The sequence below is a fragment of the Macrosteles quadrilineatus genome, unplaced genomic scaffold, assembly GCF_028750875.1.
Source record: "Macrosteles quadrilineatus isolate MER2022 unplaced genomic scaffold, UCM_ALF_1.0 Scaffold_13__1_contigs__length_4303367, whole genome shotgun sequence".
In the NCBI taxonomy this organism is placed as follows: domain Eukaryota; kingdom Metazoa; phylum Arthropoda; class Insecta; order Hemiptera; family Cicadellidae; genus Macrosteles; species Macrosteles quadrilineatus.
In genome coordinates, this window is record NW_026542606.1 from 356,578 (window position 1) to 383,601 (window position 27,024).

A 27,024-nucleotide genomic window follows, 5' to 3' on the forward strand; every position below is an offset into this window, starting at 1 on the left:
CTTGTTAGCACTAGCAAAAATTAAAACAAGTTTGAAGTCGTTTTGAGACATTATCTTTACATGAAAAGTATTAGCATTTTGTAACTTTATTTGCTTAAATAATAGTACAATACAAAGAAAAATATAGTTTATCACATGCGCAAAAAGTGTCATTTTAACCCTCGCTCATTTTCCGACCTTGGCAAATGAGCTCGGATTGAAAAGAGTCACTTTATGCCCAAGTGAGGAAATACTTCTATTGGCTTGATCATTCAAGTTATTGATGAGTTATTACTGAAGTCTTTAAAAATCTATTTTTTATTAGAGTATTAGTTTTTTAAATCATTATTTCAGGTTGGTATTTACAATAACTACACTACTCTACCTACTGATTTAAACTGGCTAATCATTATTATGGAGAAATTATGTTTAACTCATTGAGTGGGGTAAAAATATCAGTGGGTGCTTTCCCAGGGCCTGAAATCTTTTTATACATAAATTTTTTCCAATAAAAATGGCATCCAAAATTGCCGGTCATTGGTGACCAGGGCGGCCTGCGCAATGACGTTTGTGGGCACCGTGACGAAAATACTCAATTTTTTGTCTCACAAAAACTGTTTATTACACTACAAATTTTCAATAGCACTAGGGTGAAGTAGGGCAATTATGTTTCCACACTAAAAAATGAAGGGCAATTAATTGTGATACATTCCTTTAAAACCATATAAATATATACATAGCTAGGTTGTTTAAAAAATATATTTAAGTAGCATTTTTAATGTACTTTTTGCACAGTTGTTACATTACCAAATGTGTGTATCAAAATTGCCCTCCTTGGTTTGATCTAGTGAGCTATCCTGATTTGCCTTCCAGGTGTATCATATTTGCCCTTATTGAAGGACGAATGTGATACTCCTGTTTTAATTTTTTTTTTCTTGAACAGGTTTTTAGTTTACTAGTTGACCTTAATATAGTGTTAAAGCCTTTTTAAACCAAACAAGAACATATTTTTAGATGTTTTATAAGTTTGTCCTGAAAGGAGCTATACACTAAAGTTTGGGTTTTTGTATCATATTTGCCCTACTTTACCCTATAACTAATATTTACAATTATATACAACCCCTTCCTCCCTCAATCAATAATTTGGTGTTGGAGGGGTTTATCTTTATGAACCCGCAGTATATAAACTAAAATAATAAACAATAAAATACATTGTTGTGTCGTATAGAAAGCAAAAACACAAAATAAATATGTCAATTAATGTCCAAAGTCAATAAATTGAGCAAGTGGGAATTAACCGGTCTTGTAGGACCGCCGCCGGTCTGCAGGAACGACGGGCGAAACACATACAGTATAGGTTATGTAATGCTAGCAACGCACACACAATTTACGCAACACTGACTGATTCATTTCAGCAGGACCTGGCTGGGCTGGCCTAGGTGCCCGTCTCGCAGCCAGTCTTTGGTGACCGGCCCGCACTCAGTGTGATAAACAAACCATCACACCATTATTAGAGGGGGGGGGGGGGAGAGAGAGAGAGAGAGAGAGAGAGAGAGAGACCAGGAAAATGCTGAATAATAGTGCTGATAAAATCAAATCAAAAGCATTCAGTGATATAGGCCTAACAAAATCTCATCAAGAAACCTAAGAAAATTGGAAAATCAGCTACACCTATAGCCAATGCAATACAAACTGAAACTAGGATACAAAATAAAATAAAGCATAGTTGAAAACCACAAATTTTAGACTAATATTAACTACAGTGTGTAAAAACCCAAAACTAGAATTACAGTAAGCAAGTTTAATCAAGTAAGCCTATAACAGAACCAAGTGGAAATAAATCAAAACCAAACCAAATGCGTGAGCTGTGTGAGTAACCGCAACAAAGGCCAAATGAGAAATGAATGAATGGAAGTGCGTACCTACATATTTGTTTACCTTCCTCATGCTCTCTTCTAAGTTGTCAGGAGGCGGGGGAGGGGCAGGGGAAGTCTCTGCACCAAGCTGCGAGGCGACTCTGCGCGCCAGAGTAGAGATCATTGCACCAGGTGCTGCTAGCAATGGGGCCTCGTGAGAACCGTGAGCAACCGACCGCAACTCTAGAATCTCTGCCTCTAAACGTTCGTTGCTCTTCCGCAGATCCTTTAGTTCAGACTCATAACGACTTGATTCCTCCACTGTTTCTGTATAAGTCAGGTATCAAACATACATATAAGTTACAGTAATTTTACATATAATGAACAGTTAATCGTCACGTTAAATAATGGTGATTTTGAATAACTTGGATCCTACTTAAAAGTAATATCATGACAGCCTAGGGCACTACACATTAATAAAATCATTATGAGAGTTGTTTAAAGTTCCTATTTGTAAACTGAGTAGCCTATTGTAGCCTATTAAATTTCAGCCTTCTAGCTATTTTTATAAAATATATCTTCTATACTTAAAAGAGGAAATTACCACTGACTGACATATATAACTAAATCTCACAAAATATACTACCTAGAATCATCAAATTTGGCATTTAGGGTACCTTTACCTTTACCTTAAAATGTTTTGGAGTAGCCACAATAACATCTGGGGACTAATAGGGTCCCCAGAATTAAAGACCCTAATTGTTTTACTCTAAAACCTGGACCTGAATTGAATTCACCTTGGATAAAACAGCCTTAATTTAAATATTGATTTATAACTTTGTATTAGGGAAGGAAGACACAGGATCTTGGGTTCAGGACAACATTGGTTAAGGACTCTTTTTTTCTAAACTTTTTTTATCTAAACTCTGATCAAATTTTAGCAAAAATGTATAATAACATTTTTATCTAACACCTACTGATGCTGAGATACTAGGTTAAAGCACAAAGCAGTATATTATCCAACATCTTATGGGCAATGCATCTATTTGTAGAGATTGCTTAGGCTAATACAAATTTAATATAATGATGGATGTGGGATCCCAAGTGTAAAATTTCTTGTTACATGAACTTATTTGGAAAAACTCTACGACAAACTTAAACTTAGTCTGCAGTGGGGATATTACTACAATTTTCACACTAAGATGGGGACGCAACAGGCTTCATTTTAACCCAAATATGTATGTTGGATGAGTCTATAATGGAGTGAGATGCTTTGTGTTGTGCCGATTTTAAATCCCAGGGTTTAAAATCCGCGCCAAGGCAACGCACAACCCCATCCAACCATGACGTAAGGCGGAGTGATACGAGAGCAAAAGACCAAAACTAGGCCGTGCGACTTCACTCCAAAACTTCACTTGGAGCAGTGACGTCAACATCGAAGGTCACGTGACGCCGCTGTAGGACAATTCTATCAATATCTCATTTGTAGCTCGGAAATTCGCGTTTGAGTGAAAATTGTACGTGCGTCGAAATGACAACAAATGTCAAAATTTTGCCGAATTGCTAATTGGGGGAGGGTTTTATTAGTTTTAAGTCGAGTCAGTTGAAATTGCCGGATTGATTTTGCGTTCGTGAGGAAACTTGTACATGCATCGAATGTCTATGTCTTATTGATTCGTAAATTATCGTTACGGTCTTTTCAATTGAATCAAAATAACGCTAGCTCAAAAAACAAAGAATTTATAAGTCCTACCCCGTAAAAAACCGTCGTCGTGAAAATTTCGTTGGGCCAGACAATGCTCCGAGTCAGTTTTAAATGTCTGTGTGTGAATCTTCGTCAGCGTGAGTGTTAATGTGTCGACATGTGTACGTAAGTAAATGTTTTGTATTGTCTGTGTTTTAGAGATAGTTTAGTGGGTCGCCGTCTATGTGTCACCCCGACAACCCATCACCTCGGTATTTTGGGCACAGACGACAACGTGTCACCTCGTAAAAATATAACGATGCCGTCTAGGTGTCACCTCGTCTAGTTGTCACCTCTTCTCTGGAGGTGATTGTTTGTCGTGTGTAGAGACGACTGCCTGTCACCTCGCACGCTTGCGTCAACGTGTCACCCCGACTACCCGTCACCTACTCTAGGCCCAGGTGACGATCTGTCGTTGCCGTTTACGACAAACAGTCACCTCGTACACTCGCGACAACGTGTCACCCCGACTACCTGCCACCCCGCTCCATCTGTTTACGTTTTCTTATAACGCATAATAGGATTTCTCCACTTGGTTTATCGGCGCTACCATGCTTGAAAACAAATAATTGTATATGTTACAATAAATAATAAGCAAATAATAAAATACATTATAAATTATGCATGTTTAATCTTCACTAACTAGATGATACACGCAGGCTCCACCCGGGTAATAAAACTAAAAAATCTAACAAATTAATAAAATAATACTAAAATATAGGTAGTTAGAACCAAATAACATTAGGTTCGTTCTGTATACTGCAACAAGTAGAAGAAAAAAAATATTTGCAATCTAAATGCAGTTAGGACATTTTCCAATGTAGGAGATTTTATAAAAAGTTCAGTGACACTGTTACATAAATTTTAGTTTAAGCCAACATTGCATGCTCTCAGCTTAAATAGAAGTCAGTCATTGTGCCTGAGGAAATAAAAACGACCTTTTGCGATTAAAATTTTTCATGTTAGTGCCAAATATAAACTTAGTTCCAGATCATAACAGATGTTACATTTGAGACTAAATTTTTAAGACGCCGTTAGACATTTGACCAATTAATTGAACATACATTGAAATAGCTCGTAGTGTATTTGGATGAATTAATAATTATTATCCACTAGGCCTTCTATGGCCACGAGAGAAATTTGTTTCTTGCATTCAAACACAAAAATGAACTAGTTAAATATAAAAAAAAAAACTACAAGATATGTCAGAAAAAAATACGTTTCATGCTAAATTAAAATTAAGTTCCTTTACTTTAGCTTACTACAATCATTAAATTCAAATATATATTTAATTTTTATAATCCATGTAATTCAACAGATTAAAAATATTATTCAATTAAAAATTAAACCTGATATTCCAAAATATAAGCTTTCAAACAGCACTGAAAAAAACGTATCTTACATATTGAACACATAACTCTTGGGAAGTTCAAGAATAGACTTTAAAATGTTAAAGGATGCATTTACCTGACTTAAGTAAAAGGTATTCTTGTTAATACAAATATACAAACTTTGAGTTTTTTTAACTTATCAAAATCGAAAATTTTGACTGTAGTTACTGCAGTTTTAAATAACGCCTTTATAACAACGGTACTTGACAATTGCTAGATTTGGAGCAACAGGTACATAGTACTTAATTATTTTATGAATGCTAATATTATAAATTCAATATTTCTCAAGTAAGCCTATCGCATAAAAAAACACAATACCGACTAAGATACTATTATTTAAAAAGCTGTATGTCTTACCATGTAAACACTTCAAATTTGTTCGCATTAAAACACGTCGTTCTGTTCTTTTAAACCCCGAACTAACAAACCAATCCATATTGCTAATAAAACGGGTTACTTAAAAAAATATATATAACTGTTAACTGTTTGACTGTTATTTAACTGTTAATCACTGTTTACAATTAACTGTTATACGAGTCGACGTATAAGAGCTCCGCTCCGCTAAAAATCTGGGTTTTCTCATTTTTGTCCCTCAAGACACAAAATTTCCCAAATTGCTTATTGACCTCTTTAGAGAACTTAAAACACAAAACATTCAGTATATCTAAGTATTTTTGTACAATTATTAGTTATTGTACAGAGAAAATTTATAAAAATATGATCTGAAATTTCCTATGTTATTCTTATGAAGAATATTGTAAAATGTTGTAGTTGCTTGTTTATGGAAATATTTTGATCAAACTTGGCAAATTTATTTATTATATACTGAGATATTATTATTTTTCTAAAAATACACACTTTATTAGTTTCCCTGTAGCAGCAAACTTAGTTACTCGCTAAACTGAATGCTATAAATGCATTTTCAGGCCTAATTGAAAATCAGTTCAAGTAAATGGGAATTCGCTTATTAATCGACTGCAGGCTTGCTGCAGCGGAGGTATTATTTTTTTAACAGATTTTTTGTACTTATTTTTGAGCCTGTTTTATTTATATAGGGATTCCACACATATACAGGAAAATATATTTCTAAAAGGTTTGTGTAGATTTTCTCTTGTTCTTAGCCGAGGGGTTGCGTCTCAGCGGTCATTGCTACTGCCTCCCTTTAATTCTCAGAAACAGTGGCAATGACCGCCGGGAAAGGGTAGCGCACCCTCTCGTCCCTCTCGTCTTACAACAATACCTATGTTTTGACAACAGCGGGTTAAGTCTGACCAAGTCTACCTGAATATTTCTTAGATTACAACACCTTTTTAATCCCACTTATTACATACATCTGCCTCTTCATATTTATCTCTACGAAAATTAAGTCTTTACTTAAAATGGTAGGTTGAATAATTATAAAGCTCGATGGACCAGGTCAACACAATCCATCCATCCATCCATATATATAATACGCTAAGCCGATTTTTGTAAACAGAACTCCCCCCTCATTTTTGGACCGATTTTGATGATTAAAGTGTCAAAAGAATGGCCCTGATCTGTAGTTTTGCAAAGTGTTTTTATTTGTTTGAAATCTTTATTAGTTTGGACTGGATTTTCCATCAAAGTTGGGTTTTCTCCCATAATATTAACATGGGGGAATCTAAATATTTAATTAGAAACTTTTCCTCCGCTAATTTAAGAGAACGACTGGGCGTAGAAACTTGGTAGAGGTGTCCAAAGAACGGTCTTGGTCTGTAGATGAGTTATCAAAAGAAACACGAAGTAAATTCCCTTAGGGCTCTGCCCCAGAAGCCTTTAAAGATCCCTCCACAGATTTGTTTACATTTTGGCCATGTGGATAATAATTTTTGTTTTTTATGAAACAACTGTTAATTTTTAAATTGTATTTTAAACAACAAACACTTATTGAGAGTTACTGAATTGTCCAAAGGAAGTATTTTTTGCAATGTTATTTTCTTGAACTCTTCGAGGTCCTTTGAATGTTACTAGCTTAACGAAAAAAGTGTTGTGCATGTTTACTGGCGCTACTCAGCAACAAAAACAATTTAATTTATCTCTAAAAAATATATTCTTAAAGTGCACTGAGCAGCAGCCTAAAACTCAAACTCACATTGTGACATTTATGATTCGGCTTATATTTCTCCAACAGTTATTCATCTGCAGAAGAAGTTCAGTGTGCTCTTAACGTGTCTAATAACATCCAAACACACAAACCTTGCCTAAAATGGTACCTATTTTGACAAATTATTTGCAGTTTGGTCTATATTACGGACCGTGGCTCACTGGGTTGGTAACATTATTGAAAGTAACACGATATTTTGGCTGTAAGAGTAAATACTATTTAAGCAGCTACTGTCATGACAGAAAGGTCATATTCCTTTTAAATCCTTTATAAGATACGTTGATTAACAATGCATGTAAATGTCAATATTTACGTAACAGCCAATTTACAGTATGTTTTTCGCTTAGGATATGCCACATTGCTATTTCATTTACATTATTTGTTGCCAATGAAGCTACACGACCATATAAACAAGGAGGCCCCTAACCGTCGATTTCGACGGGTTTCACCTAGTATAAAATAAACCCTGATGACTCCGCTCAATGTTGTGGATGCCCCTGCGAATGCTACCTAGTTTATTTAATACTAGAGAACCCGCGCCGTATGAAACATAGCGCCGAACAAAGCGTTAAGCTCATATTCGAGTAATTTTAGTTATTTCTTAGAGTTACACTTGTTAGAAACTAATTATAAATATCTGTATTTGCGTCGTCAAGGTTCGCCTACATTATTTCTGCTCTCAGTTTTATACTGATAACTTCTAATAAATGCTAAACGATCTGCTTCAGTTCGAGTTAACATGTCGCAACAAAGTTATCACAGCATTGAGAATAAAAATTTTAAAAAAAGTGTTGCCTCACTGATAACCTGTGTTAAGTAATTTAAGTTGGGCCATTTTATTTCTTTGAATTGAGGCATCCCCTTGATCAAACAAATTTTCTCCGTAGAGAATCCTGAAAAGTGGGGTGATGGTGATATCAACCCTTTCATGTGCTCAATTTTTTACCCACAAACTCTGGGTTACCAACTGGACAGCCATAATTTGCTTTGAATAGGCTAAAGTAACAACACCATTGAAAGTTGCTTAAACGACCCATTTGCGTTTTTTTTTTTTCAATTGAGGTAGAGTGAGTAATTCTAAAGTTTACAATAAAGACATAAGGTCCACCAAGATTTGGTATAATCTAACTTGAATTTATCACAGTCAAGTCATTATTATGGTTTCGTAAATGTTTGAAATATCTCGATCTGTTAGTGTCAGAAGTAAAACATTTCTTGTATGCATTAATTTGATCTGACATTAAGCAAGTTAACTTTACCACCAAGACAACACTATGTGCTTCGTATGTTTTTCACTTCTAAAGTAAGTTGCATAGCAGAACTGGCATATATCTTACCAAGTAAATGTGTATCTGGATGAGTATCTGTTAGAGCAGGCCTATTCTACTCTCCTCATACAGATAAGATATTTTATTATTAATTGTCTCCTCCTACCGTTATAAATATTTCTTATTTGAACTTGAGACATTTCTGTTCTTCCAACAAAACTGACTAACCTTTTACTAACCTTTTAACTTCGTCTTAATCTACTGAATATTACAATAGCTATTTACATTACAAGTGTAGTAAGAGCGTTTTTACATCACGCAGGTGAATGTCTCTGTCTTAATCTGATATAGAAGCTTGAAATATATTTTACCTAACCCGCCATGTTAAACTTCCCTATCCCAAGCGTGATGTATATAGCTTCGTTACTTCTCGAGTGATGTAAAGTTGAAAAAAACTCACTCGGCGATGTAATGAAACCCATTTATAGCTATTTACATTACAAGTGTAGTAAGAGCGTTTTTACATCACGCAGGTGAATGTTGTGCAACGAGCGAATGCGAGTTGCATAATTCACCTAAGTGATGTAAACACGCTCTTGCGTAACGTGTAACGTACAAGATTTTACCTGACCCGAAAATATACAGGGGGTTACGTTCAATATTTTGTATTATCCATTTCACTCATCTTCTAACAGTAAGGTTCTTTTACAAACAAAAGCTAGGTTAGGAAAATTCTTAAATCAACACAATAAAATTCAAGCACACAGCTGATTTCTAGCGTTGAACGTCGAGGTATATTTTTTATCTAACCCGCCATGTTAAACTTCCCTATCCCAAGCGTGATGTATACAACTCCTTCACGAGTGATGTAAAGTTGAAAAACATATAAAACATATTTTATATGAAAAACATATTTCAGGTTAGTTGGAGCGGAACCCGAAAGGATTTTTGAGGTAAGAATATTTCTATACGTTAATCGAGGATGTGAGCTATCATCCTGCCAAATTTCAGCCTGATCCGACAAGTAGTTAGTTAGCAGTTAGTCCGACAAGTTAGTGCGTGATTGAGCTTCAAACGAACAAACAAACACACTAACTTTCACATTTATAATATTTAGTATGATTAAAGAAAAGAATAGTATTCATATTTAAAAGGAATTACAGAATTTAGTTAGCTGTTTCAACTAAACTGGTTGGTTCTATTATATTCAATACCATTAAAAATTCAAAGATTTACCAACAGAGTGCAGCACTATTATTATTTATTTTTTTTATTTTATGACAACAGTTAATCTATATAATTAATACGCTACATGAAACTTTGTCGGTTGAACTCCTCCGCCATTTCTTAACCAATGTTATCCATTGACGTCTCATTGGAAAGAGCGTGTCGTGTAGATTTGCAAACTGGCCTTACATTTTTGCAAAAGTCTCTTGGTCTCTGCCCCAGTGGCTTTGAAAGTTCCTATGTTATCCTTATGAAGAACATAATTATTTACGTTTTGATCAGCTGTATACTTTAATCGCTGTAATTTATTTTTCAATTCAATGAAACGCATTGAGTACATTTATTTACTATTAGAGTTTGTGTAAACATAACCCCCAAGACGGATCGTGATAGTATGGTTGTATCTTAAATTTGTGTATTTATCGTTGTTTTGTGTCGCTATGACGGATCATGTTAGCATGATTGTAACTTAAATTTGGGCATTTATCGTTGTTTTGTGTGGCTATAATTTGTTTATTTGTTGTTTTTTTTCTTTTAAATGCCTCCGACGCGACGACAACAAAACATAGACAGGAGGCGTAATCGTGATAACGACCGCAGCTACAGAACAGTAGCGCGTAATAGGCGCCACCACTGCCACTCATCACAGTCAGCACCTGACCCTGGACAATTTTAACTACTAAAAAAAGGTTACAAGTGCGCCCTCTATCAATGACCTAGCTGTGTTGCCTGTACAGCGAGGCATTTAGAGAAGGAGAAAACCGGCCGGAATGCTTTAGGGTTATTAATAACGAAGATAAACATGGACAAGTCAGGAAATGTTTGTAGAAATCATTAAAAAGTAATATCAGGTTATGAAATATGATACAATATTTACAGGAAATGTTGATTACTGTTTTATACATCGTGAGTATCTCCATGAGTTACACACCGGTAATCTTTGAGTTGACTCTTTTAAACTCATTGTAAATATGACTGCTATTCATTTTGAAATAACTCCTCTAATACTTTGCAATTGCTCGAATTCGAGCAACATGTACACTAGTTTGAATTAAGCAGCAACAAAAAGCTGTGATACACAATGAAAATTGCAAAGTAGTATTGTTTACATTTACGTATGCATTTTTCTTTTAATTAATAATTTGCGGTATTGTGCGAATGTTTGAAAATTTACTTTCTTCTATTATTTAGGTACAGTGGTAGAACATTATGTCTATTTTAGATTTGTTATAATAAACGCAAAGCATGAGTATAACTGCAATATGCATTGTATTCGTATACGCCAGCCCCGTACGAAGGACGGGTACTCTGCAGGTTTGTTCATATATGTAATTTTAGTTAAAAGTGATGATACTATCGGAGTGACGGTTTGAGGCGGTGTCAAGTTGTCGGCTGCATCGACGCTAAACCGCCACCTCTCACGCTCGCGTCTAGGTGTCACCCAGACAAGGTGTCACCTCCTCTCTTTGGAGGTGACGACTAGACGCCTTCGTACATGACAACCTGTCACCTCGCACGCTTGCGCCTAGTTGTCACTCCGACTACCTGTCACCTCATTCAAACGGTGACGGGTAGTCGGGAACGATGCGCGACAACGTGTCACCTCAAAACCTGTCTTAAAAGGTGACGGTTGGTCGGGGTGACTGGTTGTCGAGGTGACACGTAGTCGCTGTCCCTTGCCAATCTGCCGTTTCTCACATTTCTGGTTCATTCATAGTTTGCACAATCCTGCCATATTTGGTCTATGTATTTGATGTCCTAGTTGGACAGTTTAAAATCACATGTTCTCAAATCCAGAAATGAAATTATTTATTAAATTTTGCCATATCACAACAAAAGTTGGGTTGTGGTAGAAATTCTGATTGTTTTGAAAATTATTTTTTAAACTGATTTGAAAAGCCAATTAGTAAATTAAGAAAAATGATTATCTATGATATAGGATTAATTTTATGTTTATATATAAAGGTCTATTTCTGCAGCCTTAACTAAAATTATTGTATTTTTTTCTATTTCATATTTTTTAATGTTTTCTTAACAGTTAAAATATAAATTCATTGAGAGTATTTGGTTGTGTAAATGTGATTAGGGGAAACATAACATTGTCCACGGCTGAAGGCTAGGAAATTATACAGGTTACATGGATAGACTCCTATTAACATCATAAAGGTACATTATAATAAATAATCAAACAAAATCTACTCAGAAGTCGATTGACCCTGTTGCACTGAGCATAATAAGAAGTATTGTACTTCGCAAATCTACTGCAATATTTCCCTATTGCAATCACTAGTCTACTGGCCAGTTGTAACAAAAGGATTTGGGGAGTCTGGTAACCTTAATATTAACTATTTGATTCAATTTTCTCGATTCCCGAGACTCTGCATGTTTGTGGGTATTATAGAACAGTGATTTAAAGTGTAGCTAAAGTGTAGGCACAATGTAGCTTTGCAAGACCAGCTTTTTTGCCTGGAACATTTAATAACAGCCCAATAATCAAGGAGATCTGAGCCTAGTTTCAAAATATCTAAATACTACTGACCTTTCTATGGATTGACTTAGCGGTCTTTTGATTACAAAGCGACCTATAACCACTCTCCTACCTAACAAATACAAATAGCCTTTTTACCTGTGACTAACTGCTGCAGAGAGGCAATCTCATCCTGGAACTTGCGTTTCTCTTCATCTAGATCAAGTCGGGCGAGAGTAACTTGAACTCGAGCCTCCTCTAACTCACTCTGTAGCCTCTTGAGTTCACTAGCCAAGCGAGTTTGCTCTGACGTCCCTCGCTTGATCTCGTCTAGACAACCAAACAGCCAAGTGACTAAAATTAAGACAATTTTGCTGTTTTGGGTTTATTAAACATATTGCATTAACTCCAATGTATTTTTAAATTTGCAAATCTGTTTGGTTAAAGTTATTTTGAATCAAAGTAAATAGATAAAATTGTTGTTTAAAACAACCAAGTATATATATACCAAGTATATAAAACAACCAGGTTATAAAATGAAACTCATAAATTTAAGTGGTAATTAGTACCTTCTTTTTAAACTACTAGTCGCTACATTATTTAAACAAGTTATTTATGAACAATTTATATTTACCACAGACCGAAATCACAAAAAACCTAATATAATGTTATATCCCAACACCCTTAGTCTACGTTCTAATAACAAAGTAATTACTGTGTGTATTCCATGTAAACAATTAATCTAGATCAAACAATAGTTATTTGTGTAACTAGTGTGCGCAGTGACACTTTGCTGCAAAAGAGAAAAATGTCACAGGCGAGTGTGGAAAGTTTCTCGAGTGCAGCAAAAGCACTTTGCGATCGTGTTACAGATTATATTTTTCCTACAGTTACTATAAAGCATAGAAATAATTAGTCTTTCAAACACTAAACAACTTGTTTTAGGTTCGGTTAAATCCAAGCAATGAACGAAATGCGAAACACTGCACCAGCTGATCGTAGTCGTAGTATCTCTAAGTGTTGCCAACTTATTTTCAAGTGTAAATTAGCGTATTACTTGAATAATAAAAGCACAAAGTTTTGTGTTGTTTGGTTGGAATAAGGGAGTGTGGGGAAAAATGAGTGCTGCAACAGTAAAATGAGTGCAGCAAAAGTAAGTAAATGCAGTAATTAGCTACTTTCCGTGATATATTAAGTAAGTACAAAAAAGCCTGCTTTGTCAGGTAACTGTAGGGAAAAGAATTTTCATAATATTCATATTCATAATCTTTATTCATATATATATATATATGTACAACGGTGATACATTGAATAGTGTCAATTAATACTAGTAACAGTAGTAGTATTTTTTTTTTTTTTTTTTGTCCTAGGACGCTAGGCACTACGAGCATGGGATTGTTTTTCACATTACTTCAGGCTAGACCTAGGGGTTGCGGCATTATCACTTAGATAAAATCCATTGGTGACTTGACGGGGATCGAACCCGGGACCTCAGGGACTGATGTCCCACGCTCTAACCACTACGCCAGCTCGCTCCCAACAGTTGTAGTAGTACCGGTCAGCTTATTAACTAAACTGCTACGGTACCTATGCAAGGAGGTAGAGAACACTTCCATCGAATAAGTAGCTAAATTCAAATTGAAAATATAATTTTTGGGTAGGCCTAGTTTCTTAATTTAATAGAAATTTGATTTTTTATGTTGATTGGGATGAATTTACTAAAATCTTAGATCTGCATTGGAAGGTTTTTTTCATAAAACTTAAGCCTGTGAGGCTCAACAACCCCTAATTTTTCTCTAAGGTTATAGGAATGGCTTAGTGTAATAGATGTTTCATTAAATAATTCTTGTTTTTATTTTTGGCAATTAATATAACTTAATTAATTATTGAGCTAAACTGTAAGAGTTGCCAAAAGTGCTCTTTGGCTGAATTATCCTTTTTTAATCTGAGCATTATCCTAATAGCTTTAGTTTGCTGTTTTAAAACGTAATCCATATTAATTTTGTTTTTTTTTTATTATATGCTACAGTATTCCAAACAGGATATATGAGAATGTAGGCCTACATGAGCAAAATATTACAAAAAAGATGCCGTAATATCTTTGAAATTTTCAGCCAAAATAACTGAGTCGTATGCAAGGACTAAAAAAATTTGTATACTTATACACTTACCTATCAAAATTTATACCTAAACACATATTTATTTTGTTAAATACATAAAAAACTAGTACAACACCTACTCAGCCTAGACAGCCGGCCTAAACTAAAAGAAGTAATAACATCAACACACACGTAGTGGCATTGGAAATTCAAATTTAAACATTTAGCGGTGGGAGACTGATATGGGTGATAGCTGATAGTAACGCAGCATTTATCAGTTAGCATTGTATGCAAGCAGGCTTCCCCCACTGACAGCTACTGTGTTATCAATAGTGATAACAGCTCGGTGGTGAAAGCCTATTGTTTAATTGATGTGTGATGATGCATATAGGCAGACTGCAAATGGAACTTGATGTACTGTACGTTTCTTTTTGCTTATGTATAACAATTAAACAAGTAGAAGTTATCACATGGTTTTTGTTTAGCTCAAATGTATCTTATGCTGCTTACAACAACTGATTGAAAACCAACTCCTTATCGAGAGCCGAGGTTTCAACCATGGATAAAAGTACAGTAGAACCTCAATTAACCATCATCCTTTTAACCCTCACTCTCTGTTATCTATTTCCCCACTACAGTGCTTAGATTATTTTTAAATGCGATTTTATTTCACTGAACGAACATTAAACAAGTACATCATACAAAATAACATTTCTGTATTGCTCTTCTATTTAAGTAATTTAAATATAAATATGTATTATTCACTTGTACAGGGTTTAATTTCTTCCTTCCAAAACCTTTAAAGTTAACTGTACATGTTTATAATAGGACTAGAGGACCCATGCTGCTCCGCAGCGTTAAACTAAAAATATAATATCCAAGAACTAATCAAATTTATGAGTTTTGATGAGTAATACAGTATCTTGATACTGATTCAAACGATCAATAACTCAATTTAAAGCCTATAAATACAGTACTGATTATTTTGAGTCTAAAACATAAATGAACAATACTGAAGCCATTGATTTTTAGTCATAGAAAACCCTTACGAAAAAATGTTTATGTTAGTTTTTCTCCTTGCGTTTGCTTGAAACTCGTCCGATTTGAATAACTAATACAGTAGCTTAAATGAATGCAGGTATTTCACTGATGTTCCTTAGACCAAAATAAGTGGTGAAACACATCTTAAATTGAAGTAAGAATTTGAAAATTAATCAAATTTTTTTTTTTTCGGTCAAATTATACAGTAGGTAAATATATGCCAATGCATTTACTTCGATGGCCGATGCTTGATGTGAAATCATTGCGTGTATGCCTTCAATTTAAGACCTGAATCATGAAAATCGGTCGTATAGAAGAGCCAAACGCACTCGGAAAAGAGAAACCAAATTTAACTCCCATAAGAAATACATCGGGAGAAAATATGTATAAGCCGAGTGGGGTTAAAGATAAATATATGCCCATATGCTTGATGGCAAATCTTTGTGTGCATACCTTCAATTTGAGATCTCAATCATGAAAATCGGTCGGGTAGAAGAGCCAAACGAACTCGGCAAAGAGAAACCAAATTTACGTTCTATAAGAAATACATGGGGAGCAAATTTCGTTTACGTATACACCGAGTGGGATTATAGATACATTTATGCCGATGCTTGATGGCAAATCTGTATTTGCATACCTTCAATTCGAGACCTCAATCATGAAAATCGGATATAAACAAACTAAAATAAAAATGGGGTTATTGATCACTGGTTGTCGGTAAATTCCAAAATAATTACATTTTTTATTGTATTGAAAATTCAGCAGCTCGCTTCAGGTATGTCCGATCTTAATAATCAAGGTCTCAAATGAAAGCTGGTATTTCACTGAAGGTTCTTAGACCAAAACATATAGGATTACATAATTATAACCGAGGAAATATATTTTTCAATTGAAGTAACAATTTTAAAAAAATCTAATTTATGTTTTTTGGTCAAGTAATACTGTAGATAAATGAATGCTGATGCTTGATGGCAAATCTACGCGTGCATACCTTTAATTTAAGACCAAAATTATGAAAATCGGTCGGGTAGAAGAGCCGAACGGACTCGGGAAAGAAAAACCAAATTTATCTCCCAAAAGAAATGTACAGGGAGCAAATTACGTTTGTGCATAACTCGAGTAATACGTCAGATAAATAAATGCCGATGCTTGATGGCAAATCTACGCGTGCATACCTTTAATTTAAGACCAAAATCATGAAACTCGGTCGGGTAGAAGAGGCGGACGGACTCGGAAAAGAAAAACTGATATTTTTTAATATATAGATTTCTTTTATTCGTCTATTCGTTTAACCGTCAGCTCCAGGTCCTGAGGGTGAAGGCTAATAGAGGTTCTACTATTTATTAATTAAGTATTTATTAATTTAGGATATTCATCTACCGTATCTATTATTCATTAATTGAGTTTCATTTTATTAATATGTACGAGATGTGATAAATTTGTTTTCCTGATGTCTGTTTTAATTGCTAGTCCCTAACTTGTAGGTATGTATTTTTTCTTTTATTAGCTAGTCGGAAACTACACTAGTTTATATGTTTATCCCTGGCTAGGACAAATAAGACACAGTGCCAAGCAATCTGTCATTATAAATTAAAACTTGTATATAAAATGTTAAATAAAAAAGTATTTTGATGCATAACGCCTAGTTAAAGTCTATTTTTGAATCCAAATACATTTTCAATAAATTTTTCAATCAATCATTCCAAATTCAAGTTTTAATCAAAAATTATTTTTTAGTTCAATTCATCATTTGAATGGATTTCTTTGAAAAGCAAATACAATAATAAACAATGCTATTTTTACTTGGTTAAAGAGTTTGTTAATGGCAGTTTTGCCAGACCATAAATGCTAAGGATATTTTATTATAATATTGACCGATTAAGACAGTATGGACAGTGTTTAAGTAAGATTAAAGTGGACTATGTGACATGCTCTCAAGTAGACGTATTGGTCAGTGCCAATGATTGTGTACAGAACAGCAGCATTAGAACCTATTGCTTTACAAACTGTTATTTATGTTTGTAGAAAGTAATTAAAATGGAAGAAATCCAGCCAAAGCAATTGAAAAAGTTGATATATTCAATGTCTCATAAGATCTAGGTTTACTTCACTGATTCTAATAGCTCAATTTAAGTTTTCCACGGTCATTAGCTACTATTACTTTTTCTCCCAGATAATAAAAGTCCAATAAATAGTAGGTTCTCCATTATGGTGACAGTATGAAATATTCTAACTAAGTAGAAGCTACCGCTACAAAACAAGCTCAATAGAAAAATTCTAATGCTGAAATTTTATTAGACCACTCATTCTTTGATGTCACAATGACAAACGATATTTTTTTTTAGTATTAACACTTTAAACATATGTAGGACTATTATAATTTGTAAAGGGCCTATCTAACAGAATAACTAGCTTGTGTTGTGGATTGTATAATTAATTGTTATTGGTACTATTCTATTATAAGTTAATAGAATTTAAAACTAACAACTATAATACAGTCTCTTATGCAATTTTAAATATTTCCCCTTGTCGTAACTAAGTAACTGACACACATGTATTTTTCATAAATAATAACCTAATGTGCCGATTTTAGATAACTTAGAGTATTTCATGTGAGGACTAACTATGTTGTTTAATGGCTTGTTTCTAAGATCTATGAATAAGCTATGTGTATAAAATTAACAGAACTTCTGGAAAGCAACAACTTGATGGATAAAGAACAACATGGGTTTTAATCCGGCAAGCCTTTGATTAGTGCTAGTGTTTAGTTCATTGAATCAGTAATAGATTCGGTGGATAAGAGAAATAATGTTACTCAGGTCTTTATGGACCTCAGCAAGGCTTTTGATAGTGTGTCACACTCCAAGCTGGTAAATATCTTGTTTTGTCTGGGTATGAAGGGGAGAGCTTTAGATTGGTTTAAATCATATATAAATAACAGACAACAATATGTAGAAATGTGACAAACAACAAAAAGCTAAATTTTACTTCATCTTTGGAAATGTTAAAATATGGAGTGCCACAAGGATCAATCCTGGGACCACTGTTGTTCATATGTTATAACAAAGGGTTTACCAGATAAATTAGATAATGCTGAAGTCTGTCTATATGCTGATGACATTAGCTTACTTGTATGCTAATACCCATCAAAAAGTAGAGTCAATAGCAAATAATCAATGTCCATATGTTTAAATACTTTTTTAAACAAATTAAACCTTTTAGTTAATATTTAAAGTAAAGTGCATATCTTTCTTAACATATCAGAGTAAAGCTCAACATACAATTTTTATGGAAGGAAAATGTCTAGAACTTCAACATTTTAAATTCCTAGGACTGGTATTGGTCAAAAATTTAAATTGGAACCTTCTAATTGAACATCTTGGCGTAAAATTTCATCAGGGATTTTTGCTCTGAGAAAAATGTCTAAACTATGTCGTTTGGAAACATTAAAAATAATTTACTTTGTTTTTATTTTCTCCCACATCTCCTTTGGTACAATCTTATATGGGGCAACCTTCAGTTAAAAAGAACAATTTTCAAAACTTGGTATTCTTACTGTTATTGCCCAATACATCTTTGATTTGATCTTGTTTGTAAAGAATAATTTACCAAAATTTGAATCCTTGGGTTCATGCCACAGCTATGGGACAAGGCACAGACGTAAAATCAGTTTGTCTAATCAAAACTTAAAATCTTTGAAAAAAATCTTTAAAATCTTCATAAATGAATAACACCTCACCTAAAAGCATGTCATTCAGAAACAGGTAGGATTACGTTTTATAACCTTCTATCTGATATTTTACAAATAACAGACAAAAATAAGTTTTAAAAACAACTAAAAACTGTTATGTTATCCAAGCCTGTTTATTCCCTAGATGAATTTGTTGGTTGACTATGTTGTAAATTTGTAAGTTATAAGTTTTGGTTTTTTTATTTAGCCTTTTTATATATGGTTAGTTTTAACAATATAATTTTATTGTATTGACGCCATTCTGGTGCAACATGTTGTACTCTTGAATAAAGATTATATGACTATGGCAAAATAATGCTAAGTGAAAATCAATTTAAAATATAGCCACACTACTTATTCCAAGTCTAATTGACACACCGACACCAACCCGTTTAGTTAAGCTTGCCCAAGCGCAAACAAAACGTAACCAAGAAACCAAACCTGACAAAGCGCACTACCTACCTTCCTTCTGTAGGTAAAGCTCCTTCATCTTAGCTCGCTGTAATCCAAACTCCTCTCTCATCTGTTGTTTCTCACTCTCATGCTGAGATGCCTGCTCCGTCAGCCGTTGTAGTTTGAGGAAAACATCTGCATGAAGCAAAGAGCAAACAGTGCGGCTGCTGCGTAATGACTGCATACTGCGTAATGCGTGCAACCCGCCACAGCACACCCAGCATGCATCGGGTGCAGAATCCATTTGAAATTGTTGTTAAAAAAAATTGTTTGTTGTAGGCCTACAGTATTTTACAGTCAATGAATCACAAAATTAATGATTGATTTCCTCTGGCTCCAACTATCTCCTGAACTGAAACTATCTCTCATGGCTAGCTGAAGAAATCATGCCTTTATAACTTTTAGCCTATAATTGAAATTTTCAACTTGGCCTACATCTTAAAACGTTTAGTAAAATTTGCCTCAGAGAAAATATAGATAAACTTTTAGGGACTTCACAGAAAAATTAACCATTTTATGGTGACAGTGTTTACTGTTGATATTAAAATCAACAGAAACGAAATATAAGTAGCACGTGACTTTCAGAGATGAGAAAATGGTTAACTAAAGATTTTGAGAGTGAGGGGAGGGAGCAATGTTAGGCTACCTCATAGGGATCTCAGAAATTGCAAATAATTAGGCTTACCTATGCTGTTTCTGAATTACATGCTTTTAGGCGAGGTGTTATTCATTTATGAAGATTATTTGTGGGCTTCTTTTCACATTTGTCTGCGATGTCCAGGACTCCTCAAAGCACACATATACAAAACACGTTGATGCCATGTGCGATAGGTGTTTTGTGTAAATGTGTGTTTGAGTGTGTTTTGATAAGCACTGGAAATCGCAGACAAAAATAAATGTGAGTGAAGCCCACAAATAATCTTCATAAATAGGCCTAATTACTTAGAATGACGACACCCAAATTTTATTTTTGTTATTGCCTTTCCTCAATAGCCTACTTAACTTACTCTCTGTTGGAAACTTCTACCAAGTGGCAAAATACAGTGTCAATGAAGAAATAACCATTGACTATCTTCGTCAAGTGCAAGAAAAAAACGCCAATTCAGTGTCAAGTGAAGTGTAAGATTTAACAAAGCAACAAATGGATTCTGCACTTAGTTAAAGGCCTATACACCTAACTTAGATCTTATTTATTTTAAAACATTCATATTCATATAATAGGCTAATATACAATAGCTAAGTTATTTATACACGGTGATATAAATAGCCTACATACATAAGCTACAACTTATAATTTTGAATTAACTTAAGGCCTATCTCTAGGATTATCATCATAATTTATAAAAGATAGAGGTACTTTCCTGTTAAAGGGAACATTCATTTTTATAAATGATTTTTTTTTTATATATCAATATTTTGTTCTCCTTTACGGTCCATATTCCTTCTGTTTTAATATCTTCAAATCAAACGCATTTAAATTACACATTGACAACTGATCTTGTTTAGGCAAAATAATATATACTAGTGTACATGTTGCTCGAATTCGAGCAATTGCAAAGTATTACAGGGGTTATTTCAAAACCAATAACAGTCATATTTACAATGAGTTTAAAAAGAGTCAACTCAAAAATATTACCATTGTGTAACTCAGACCCTGATTACCTGGTTATCTTCGTTATTGATAAACCTAAAGCATTCCGGCTGGTTTTCTCATTCTCAAAATGCCTCGCTGTACAGGCAACACATGTCATTGATAGAGGGTCAATTGAGAACGAAAAGTCTTTTAGGGGTAGTGTTAGTTCGCATTCGTAACCTAATAGTTGAGATTGTCCAAGGTCAGGTGCTGACGTGTACGCCTCCTGTCTATGTTTCGTTGTCGTCGCGTCGGAGGCATTTAAAAGAAAAAAACAACAAATAAACAAATTATAGCTACACAAAACAACGATAAATACACAAATTTAAGTTACAATCATGCTAACACGATCCGTCATAGCGACACAAAGCAACGATAAATACAAAAATTCAAGATACAACCATACTAACACGGTCCGTTTTCGTTTTGGGGGTTATGTTTACACAAACTCAAATAGTAAATAAATTTACTCAATGTGTTTCATTGAATCGAAAAATAACAGCAATTAAATTATACAGCTGATCAAAACGTAAACAATTATGTTCTTCATAAGGATAACATAGGAACTTTCAAAGCCACTGGGGCAGAACCCAAGGGACCTTGTCAAAAATGTAAGGCCAGTTTGCAAATCTACGCGACACGCTTTTTCCAATGAGATGTCAATGGATAAAATCGGTTAAGAAATGGCAGAGGAGTTCAACCGACAAAGTTTCATGTAGCGTATTAATTATATAGATTAGGCCCTATGGATTAAGAAATGAAACTGTTCTACACTAACCTAACATAACTAACCAAACTTGTTGTAGCCTACCATTTCAAAATTCCATTTGATAACTACCGTACTTAACAGAAAAGGCATGTGGGAAATATCAAGCGGAATTTTTAAATGGTCCCAAGCTTACAGCAAGTTTAGTTGCGTTATGTTAGTTAAATTTAGATCAGTTTCATTTCAAAATTATTTTTTTTATTGTTTGTTGATAGGCCTATATTGAACAATATGTAGGCTACTTATTTATCGTAGTTGTCAGCTGATGTGTTTCAATTCGTTAATATTGAATATCCGATATAGGTAGGGCCTATATCGGATAGATAACTTAGGACTATCGAAAAAAAATTATCGATAAGAGAGAGAGAGAGAGAGAGAGAGAGAGATACTTTATTACATGAGCGTTAAGCTCAGCAATGGTGTCAAAATTACAATAAAACAATAAACATTTATTTTTAACAAAAGTCAAAGTCTCTTCCACAGAGTGCAATGAACTCGTCGATGGTATAGACAGGGTTCTCGATCATCCAGTGTAGCATCATCTTCTTAAGGGACATGGAGTTTCCATTCTTAATGGTCGAAGGAAGGAGATTAAAAAGCTTGGCCCCGGCGTATGATGGCTTCCTGGAGTATCTTGAAGTGTCATGTGCAGGTAAGTTGTAGTTTCCAGCATTTCTTGTGTAGTGTGGATGTACATCAGCGTTCCTGAGGAGGTTTTGACTGCTTGCATACACAACTACTTCACATATATATATATAGTGGCAACAGTTGGAATCTTGAGTGCCTTGAAGGTGTTCCTGCAGCTTTCTCTCCACTGAAGATCTCCGAGAACTCTAATGGCTTTTTTCCTCCAGGTGAGAACCCGACTCATATTCTCTTTAGATGAATTCCCCCATAGAACAATTCCATATCTTGTATGGGACTCGACCAAAGCGTGGTAGGCCGAACGAGTAGCTTCAGGTGTAGCGACATGGTTGATCCGCCTTAGAGCAAACAGGGAAGAACTGAGTTTGTGACAGAGGAAATCCACATGCATATCCCATTGCAAGTTGTCGTCTAGGATTACGCCAAGGTATTTGGTGAACAGAACTGTTTCAATTTCTGGAGGAGATGACACTTCATTCTTTAGCCTTCCAAAGAAAAGTTGTTGTGTTTTGCTCTCGTTAAAAACAAGATCATTGTTGAAACAGTAATCCCTGGCTCTATTGATTGAAATGAAATTTTCAATCTCCAAAGTTTCGGCAGATGAGTTGCTGGTTAACAGTACTGAGTCGTCTGCAAACATGACAGTATGACTGTGTGCCTCCATGTAGTTCGGAAGATCTGCAGCGAACAATGCGAAAATTATGGGACCCAGTACTGAACCTTGAGGGACTCCTCTGGCAACATTCATCAGCTCTGATCTGAAAGAGACGGTTTTGCCATTTTTCGTGGAACTGATTTCAACGACCTGGCGCCTTCCTTTCAGGTAGGACTGAAACCAGTCCTTAGCCGAGTCTCTAATCCCATAGGCTTCAAGTTTCTTGAGGATAAGCTGGTGGTCGAGGCAATCAAACGCCTTACTCAGGTCTAGAAAAGCTCCACTAACAGTCCTTCCGGTTTCCAGATTGTCAATGATGTAGGCCTACTCGACGATCTCGGTGATTGCCGTTACGGTAGATCTTCCAGGTATAAAGCCATGTTGTCCTTTGGGCAGGATTTCGTTGGACTTAAGATGATGCATAAGTCGTGCCAGGACAATTTTTTCTAAAACCTTAGAGATTGTCGAGACAAGCGATATTGGTCTATAATTGCTTAAATCTTCCTTGCAGCCTTTTTTGTGAAGGGGATATAGGCTTTTGCTATTTTCAGCTCGGGTGGAACAGTGGACTGAAATAAGGATTTGTTAATTATGAATGTGAGAGGCAGACAGAGTTCTTCAATACAGGACTTTAAGAGTCTGGAGGATATGTCATCAACTCCAGTCGAGGATGACGACTTAAGAGAAGTTACTGTTGCTAACACTTCTTCATTAGTGGCTGGATAAAGAAAGGTCATGTTATGTTCTAGGTCAAGGGGCTGAAGCACAGGGATGGTTCTTGAGAGGCCATCATCACTGTTTGCGTTTAATTTGTCCTCCGCAACAGTGGTGAAGTATCTGTTGAAACAATCTGCTATGGTTTTAGGGTTATCTATGGTTTCACCCTCGCTCATTATTTTCCAGACCACATCCCTCCTCTCCTCACAAGCCTTTCTCTCGGAATTGACAATGTTCCAAATCCCCTTAATTCGGTTGCTGGATTGGGAAATCGCCAGAGCATTGGTCTCACACCTGATAGTTTTCAGCGCTAGGTCGTACACTTTTTTCTTTTGCGTAGCATCAAGCTTGTCCTCATCTCTTCCAGTCAGTGTATATCTTTCCTGGGCTATTCGAAAATCATCTTTTAGTCCAAGTACGTCTTGGTTATAATGAATCATGTTCTGCCCTGACCGGCGAACAATAATAACGAATAATAATGAATGTTCCCTTTAACAGTTGGTTACCAGATAGATTTACCAGTCAATTGACTAGTAGTCAATACTTAGTCAACTTTTGAGGGTACGGTAGGGTATCAATTAGCCTATGTATTATTTAGGCAGTGGATACGCGTCCGGTAACTGGACAGGGATTGGGCGTCCGGCAGTTACTGTCATAACCTAACCTAACTAACCAAACTTACTGATAACAAAAAAAAAAATTGAATCAAGGTTAAATTCTGATCATAAAATAAAATTATAAATGCCTCAAATTCTAACAAAAGATGTACAGTTAAAAAGAAATAGCAATCTAAGCAAAATCCTTGAAATGTTAGTGTCACCGATGGGATTCAATCTAGAAACCTCTTGTTCATCAGCCAAGTACTCTATCTACTACACCATGAACACCGATGGCTGTACTTCATATCGTTGTGGTAATGGTGTTCCGGGCCGCCACTGCCGGATGCCTAATCCAGGTTCGGTTACCGGACGTATCCTCTGCGTATTATTTAATGTAACTTAACTAAGTAACTTTTTATAATAGGCGTCCGTATGATTTAGCCTATATAAATTGGTTTGTTTTATTTTTTAGCATAGTTTTGACGTTACCTATTGTAGGTATTTATTACTTAATGGTATAATAAATCTCTTTAATCCCTTGAATGATTAAGTTATTTCATAATCTAACCTTCTAGGAAGGCCTATTTAACTGAATTAAGTAACAAACAGATACTTTAAATGCTATACTTAGTATTAAGCCATTAAGTCAGGGGAAGGACATCACTATCTGCTTGTTCATTAACCAAGTAAACCTAGAATGCTCAAGTTCCATCATAGTTTAAAAGTAGCTACACGTCAGAACAAGGATTCAAAGATGTTAAGATAACTTACTAAAAATAAAAGATTTTTAACATCAGGTTAGATGGTTAACTCCTAGATTCATAGAATTGCAACGTCAATAGGCTAGGCCTATCTTAGGGTACAGTTTCTTAACTGGGCTACGCTAATATCTATTGAAACTATCGATTTGATTAGTAAACCTTCATGCGATTTTTTCACCATCAGCAAGTTTGGTTGGTTAGGTTGAGTTGTGTCGGTTGTGATAGTTTAATTTTAAAATAGATATATTTTAAAATATTGATTATTAAGTTAATCAATATTTTCAATTCGATAGTTTCAACCGATATTTGCGTAGCCCAGTTAAGAAACCTGTACCGTAAGTTAACCTTATCTTAAGTTAGGCCTAATTTGTAGGGGAAATTCAACATTCATCATTATCGATCAAATAGAATAAATTACCTACTACCATTTTCTTTTATCTGATGTTACAAACAAAACTATGTTCTTAGCCTTAAAATCCTATGATTAGGCACTTACATTCATGAAATTACTTAAGTTAAACTCAAACTAGATGCATGGCTCAATCTCAGGCCTAAGTTTGATCAGGTAAGTTGCGAGAATCATAATAACTGATGAAACTTAAAAAGAGTTAGGGCTAAGCCCACAAATTGTTATTTTCAATGCGCATCTTACTTATTGGGTTCGGGCACACTTCCATATCTGTTGGCATAAACAACCAAATGAGTAATATTGATTATTCGATTGTTTAATTCGATGTATCGTTTGGTTAGCTAGGTTAGGTTAACCTTACCTAACTAACCAAACGATATATTGAATAATCGATATATCAATCGATATTTTTGTTCAGTTTTGTGCCAACAGATATTGAAGTGTACCCTTGGGTTCCTTTGGGTTTACAGGTGGTTATCACTAGGCTCATTGACCAAAGGCCTGCTGTAAAGATTAAAATATTAAAGGCCTACCGATAGTAATTATTTGAAAATTCAAAAATATAGGTGCCTAAAATTGTACTTACCATTATCATCCGCCACACTGTCTTTCGATGGGTGAGTCGATTCGTTTTCAGGACTTTCCATGACTTAACTTTAAATTCAGTCTGACTATCAGAGTTTCAAGAAGGTAAGTCAAGGCGTTTGAGCTTAGTTACTATCCTATTGAACCTTTTGTTGGGACTATTAGCCTTTTGTTGAGGCTGTACTAAGCCTAGGCCTAGTTGATAACGATACACCAATGATGATTGTTTTTGGGGGGGAAACTGTAGTATATAGTTATAAGATCAAGACATCGGTTGTAGAGTTATTGAGTCATAGGCTAATAGTTTCTCCTTAAAATGAATTATATAATATTAACAATAAAAAAAACCTAAATTCCTGACATCTGCTAAATGAACCCTACAAATTTGTAGCTGAAACTTCAGTTTGTTGAATTATAAATTCGTCATCAGTAAGAAAACACTTTTACGGGAACTAGGCTTAACACGTAAATTCTAATCTGCTTTTATCAGCAATAAACAAGTAATGTAATTAAATACTTCCATTTATAAATAAATCGGTCCCTTTACATTAAAACCAATGACACAATCAATTTGATGACAGATGAGATGACAGAATAGGACTTAGGACTAGACCTAGACACTAGACATAGACATGGTGTGGTGACACTGGTGACAGTTAGTTAACAGTCATGGACTAATGAAATAATGAAACCCAACTGCAGACTGCCCGCAACATCATCAATCATTGATTATAAAACTCCTGGGAGTAGTATCACGGCCGCCTTTAATATATATCTGTACATTTAAAGCGGAGTCAATATTTCCATAGTCCAGTAACCAAGCTTTCGGAAGATATGGGGGTTTAGTGAGTGGGAGAACCTTTCCACGCCGTTC

General features: G+C 35.0%; 1 protein-coding gene across 4 annotated transcripts in view; it reads right to left on the bottom strand.

Moving 5' to 3' along the window:
* Positions 1 to 26,730, bottom strand: part of LOC129004952 (rab GTPase-binding effector protein 1-like) — a 71,908-nt gene extending 45,178 nt beyond the window's left edge. The window contains exons 1-4 of one of the 4 annotated variants that reach the window (XM_054433676.1): positions 26,152 to 26,730; positions 19,390 to 19,515; positions 12,217 to 12,387; positions 1,918 to 2,162 (exon numbers count right to left, since the gene is read on the bottom strand). In XM_054433676.1, the coding sequence (XP_054289651.1) occupies positions 1,918 to 2,162; positions 12,217 to 12,387; positions 19,390 to 19,515; positions 26,152 to 26,212 (603 nt within the window). In that variant the 5' untranslated portion in view covers positions 26,213 to 26,730. Of the gene's footprint in view, positions 1 to 1,905; positions 2,163 to 12,216; positions 12,388 to 19,389; positions 19,516 to 25,652; positions 25,746 to 26,151 lie in introns of those variants that run through there. The other 3 variants (XM_054433675.1, XM_054433677.1, XM_054433678.1) reach the window with 3 other exon arrangements.
* Positions 26,731 to 27,024: the final 294 nt, after the last annotated feature.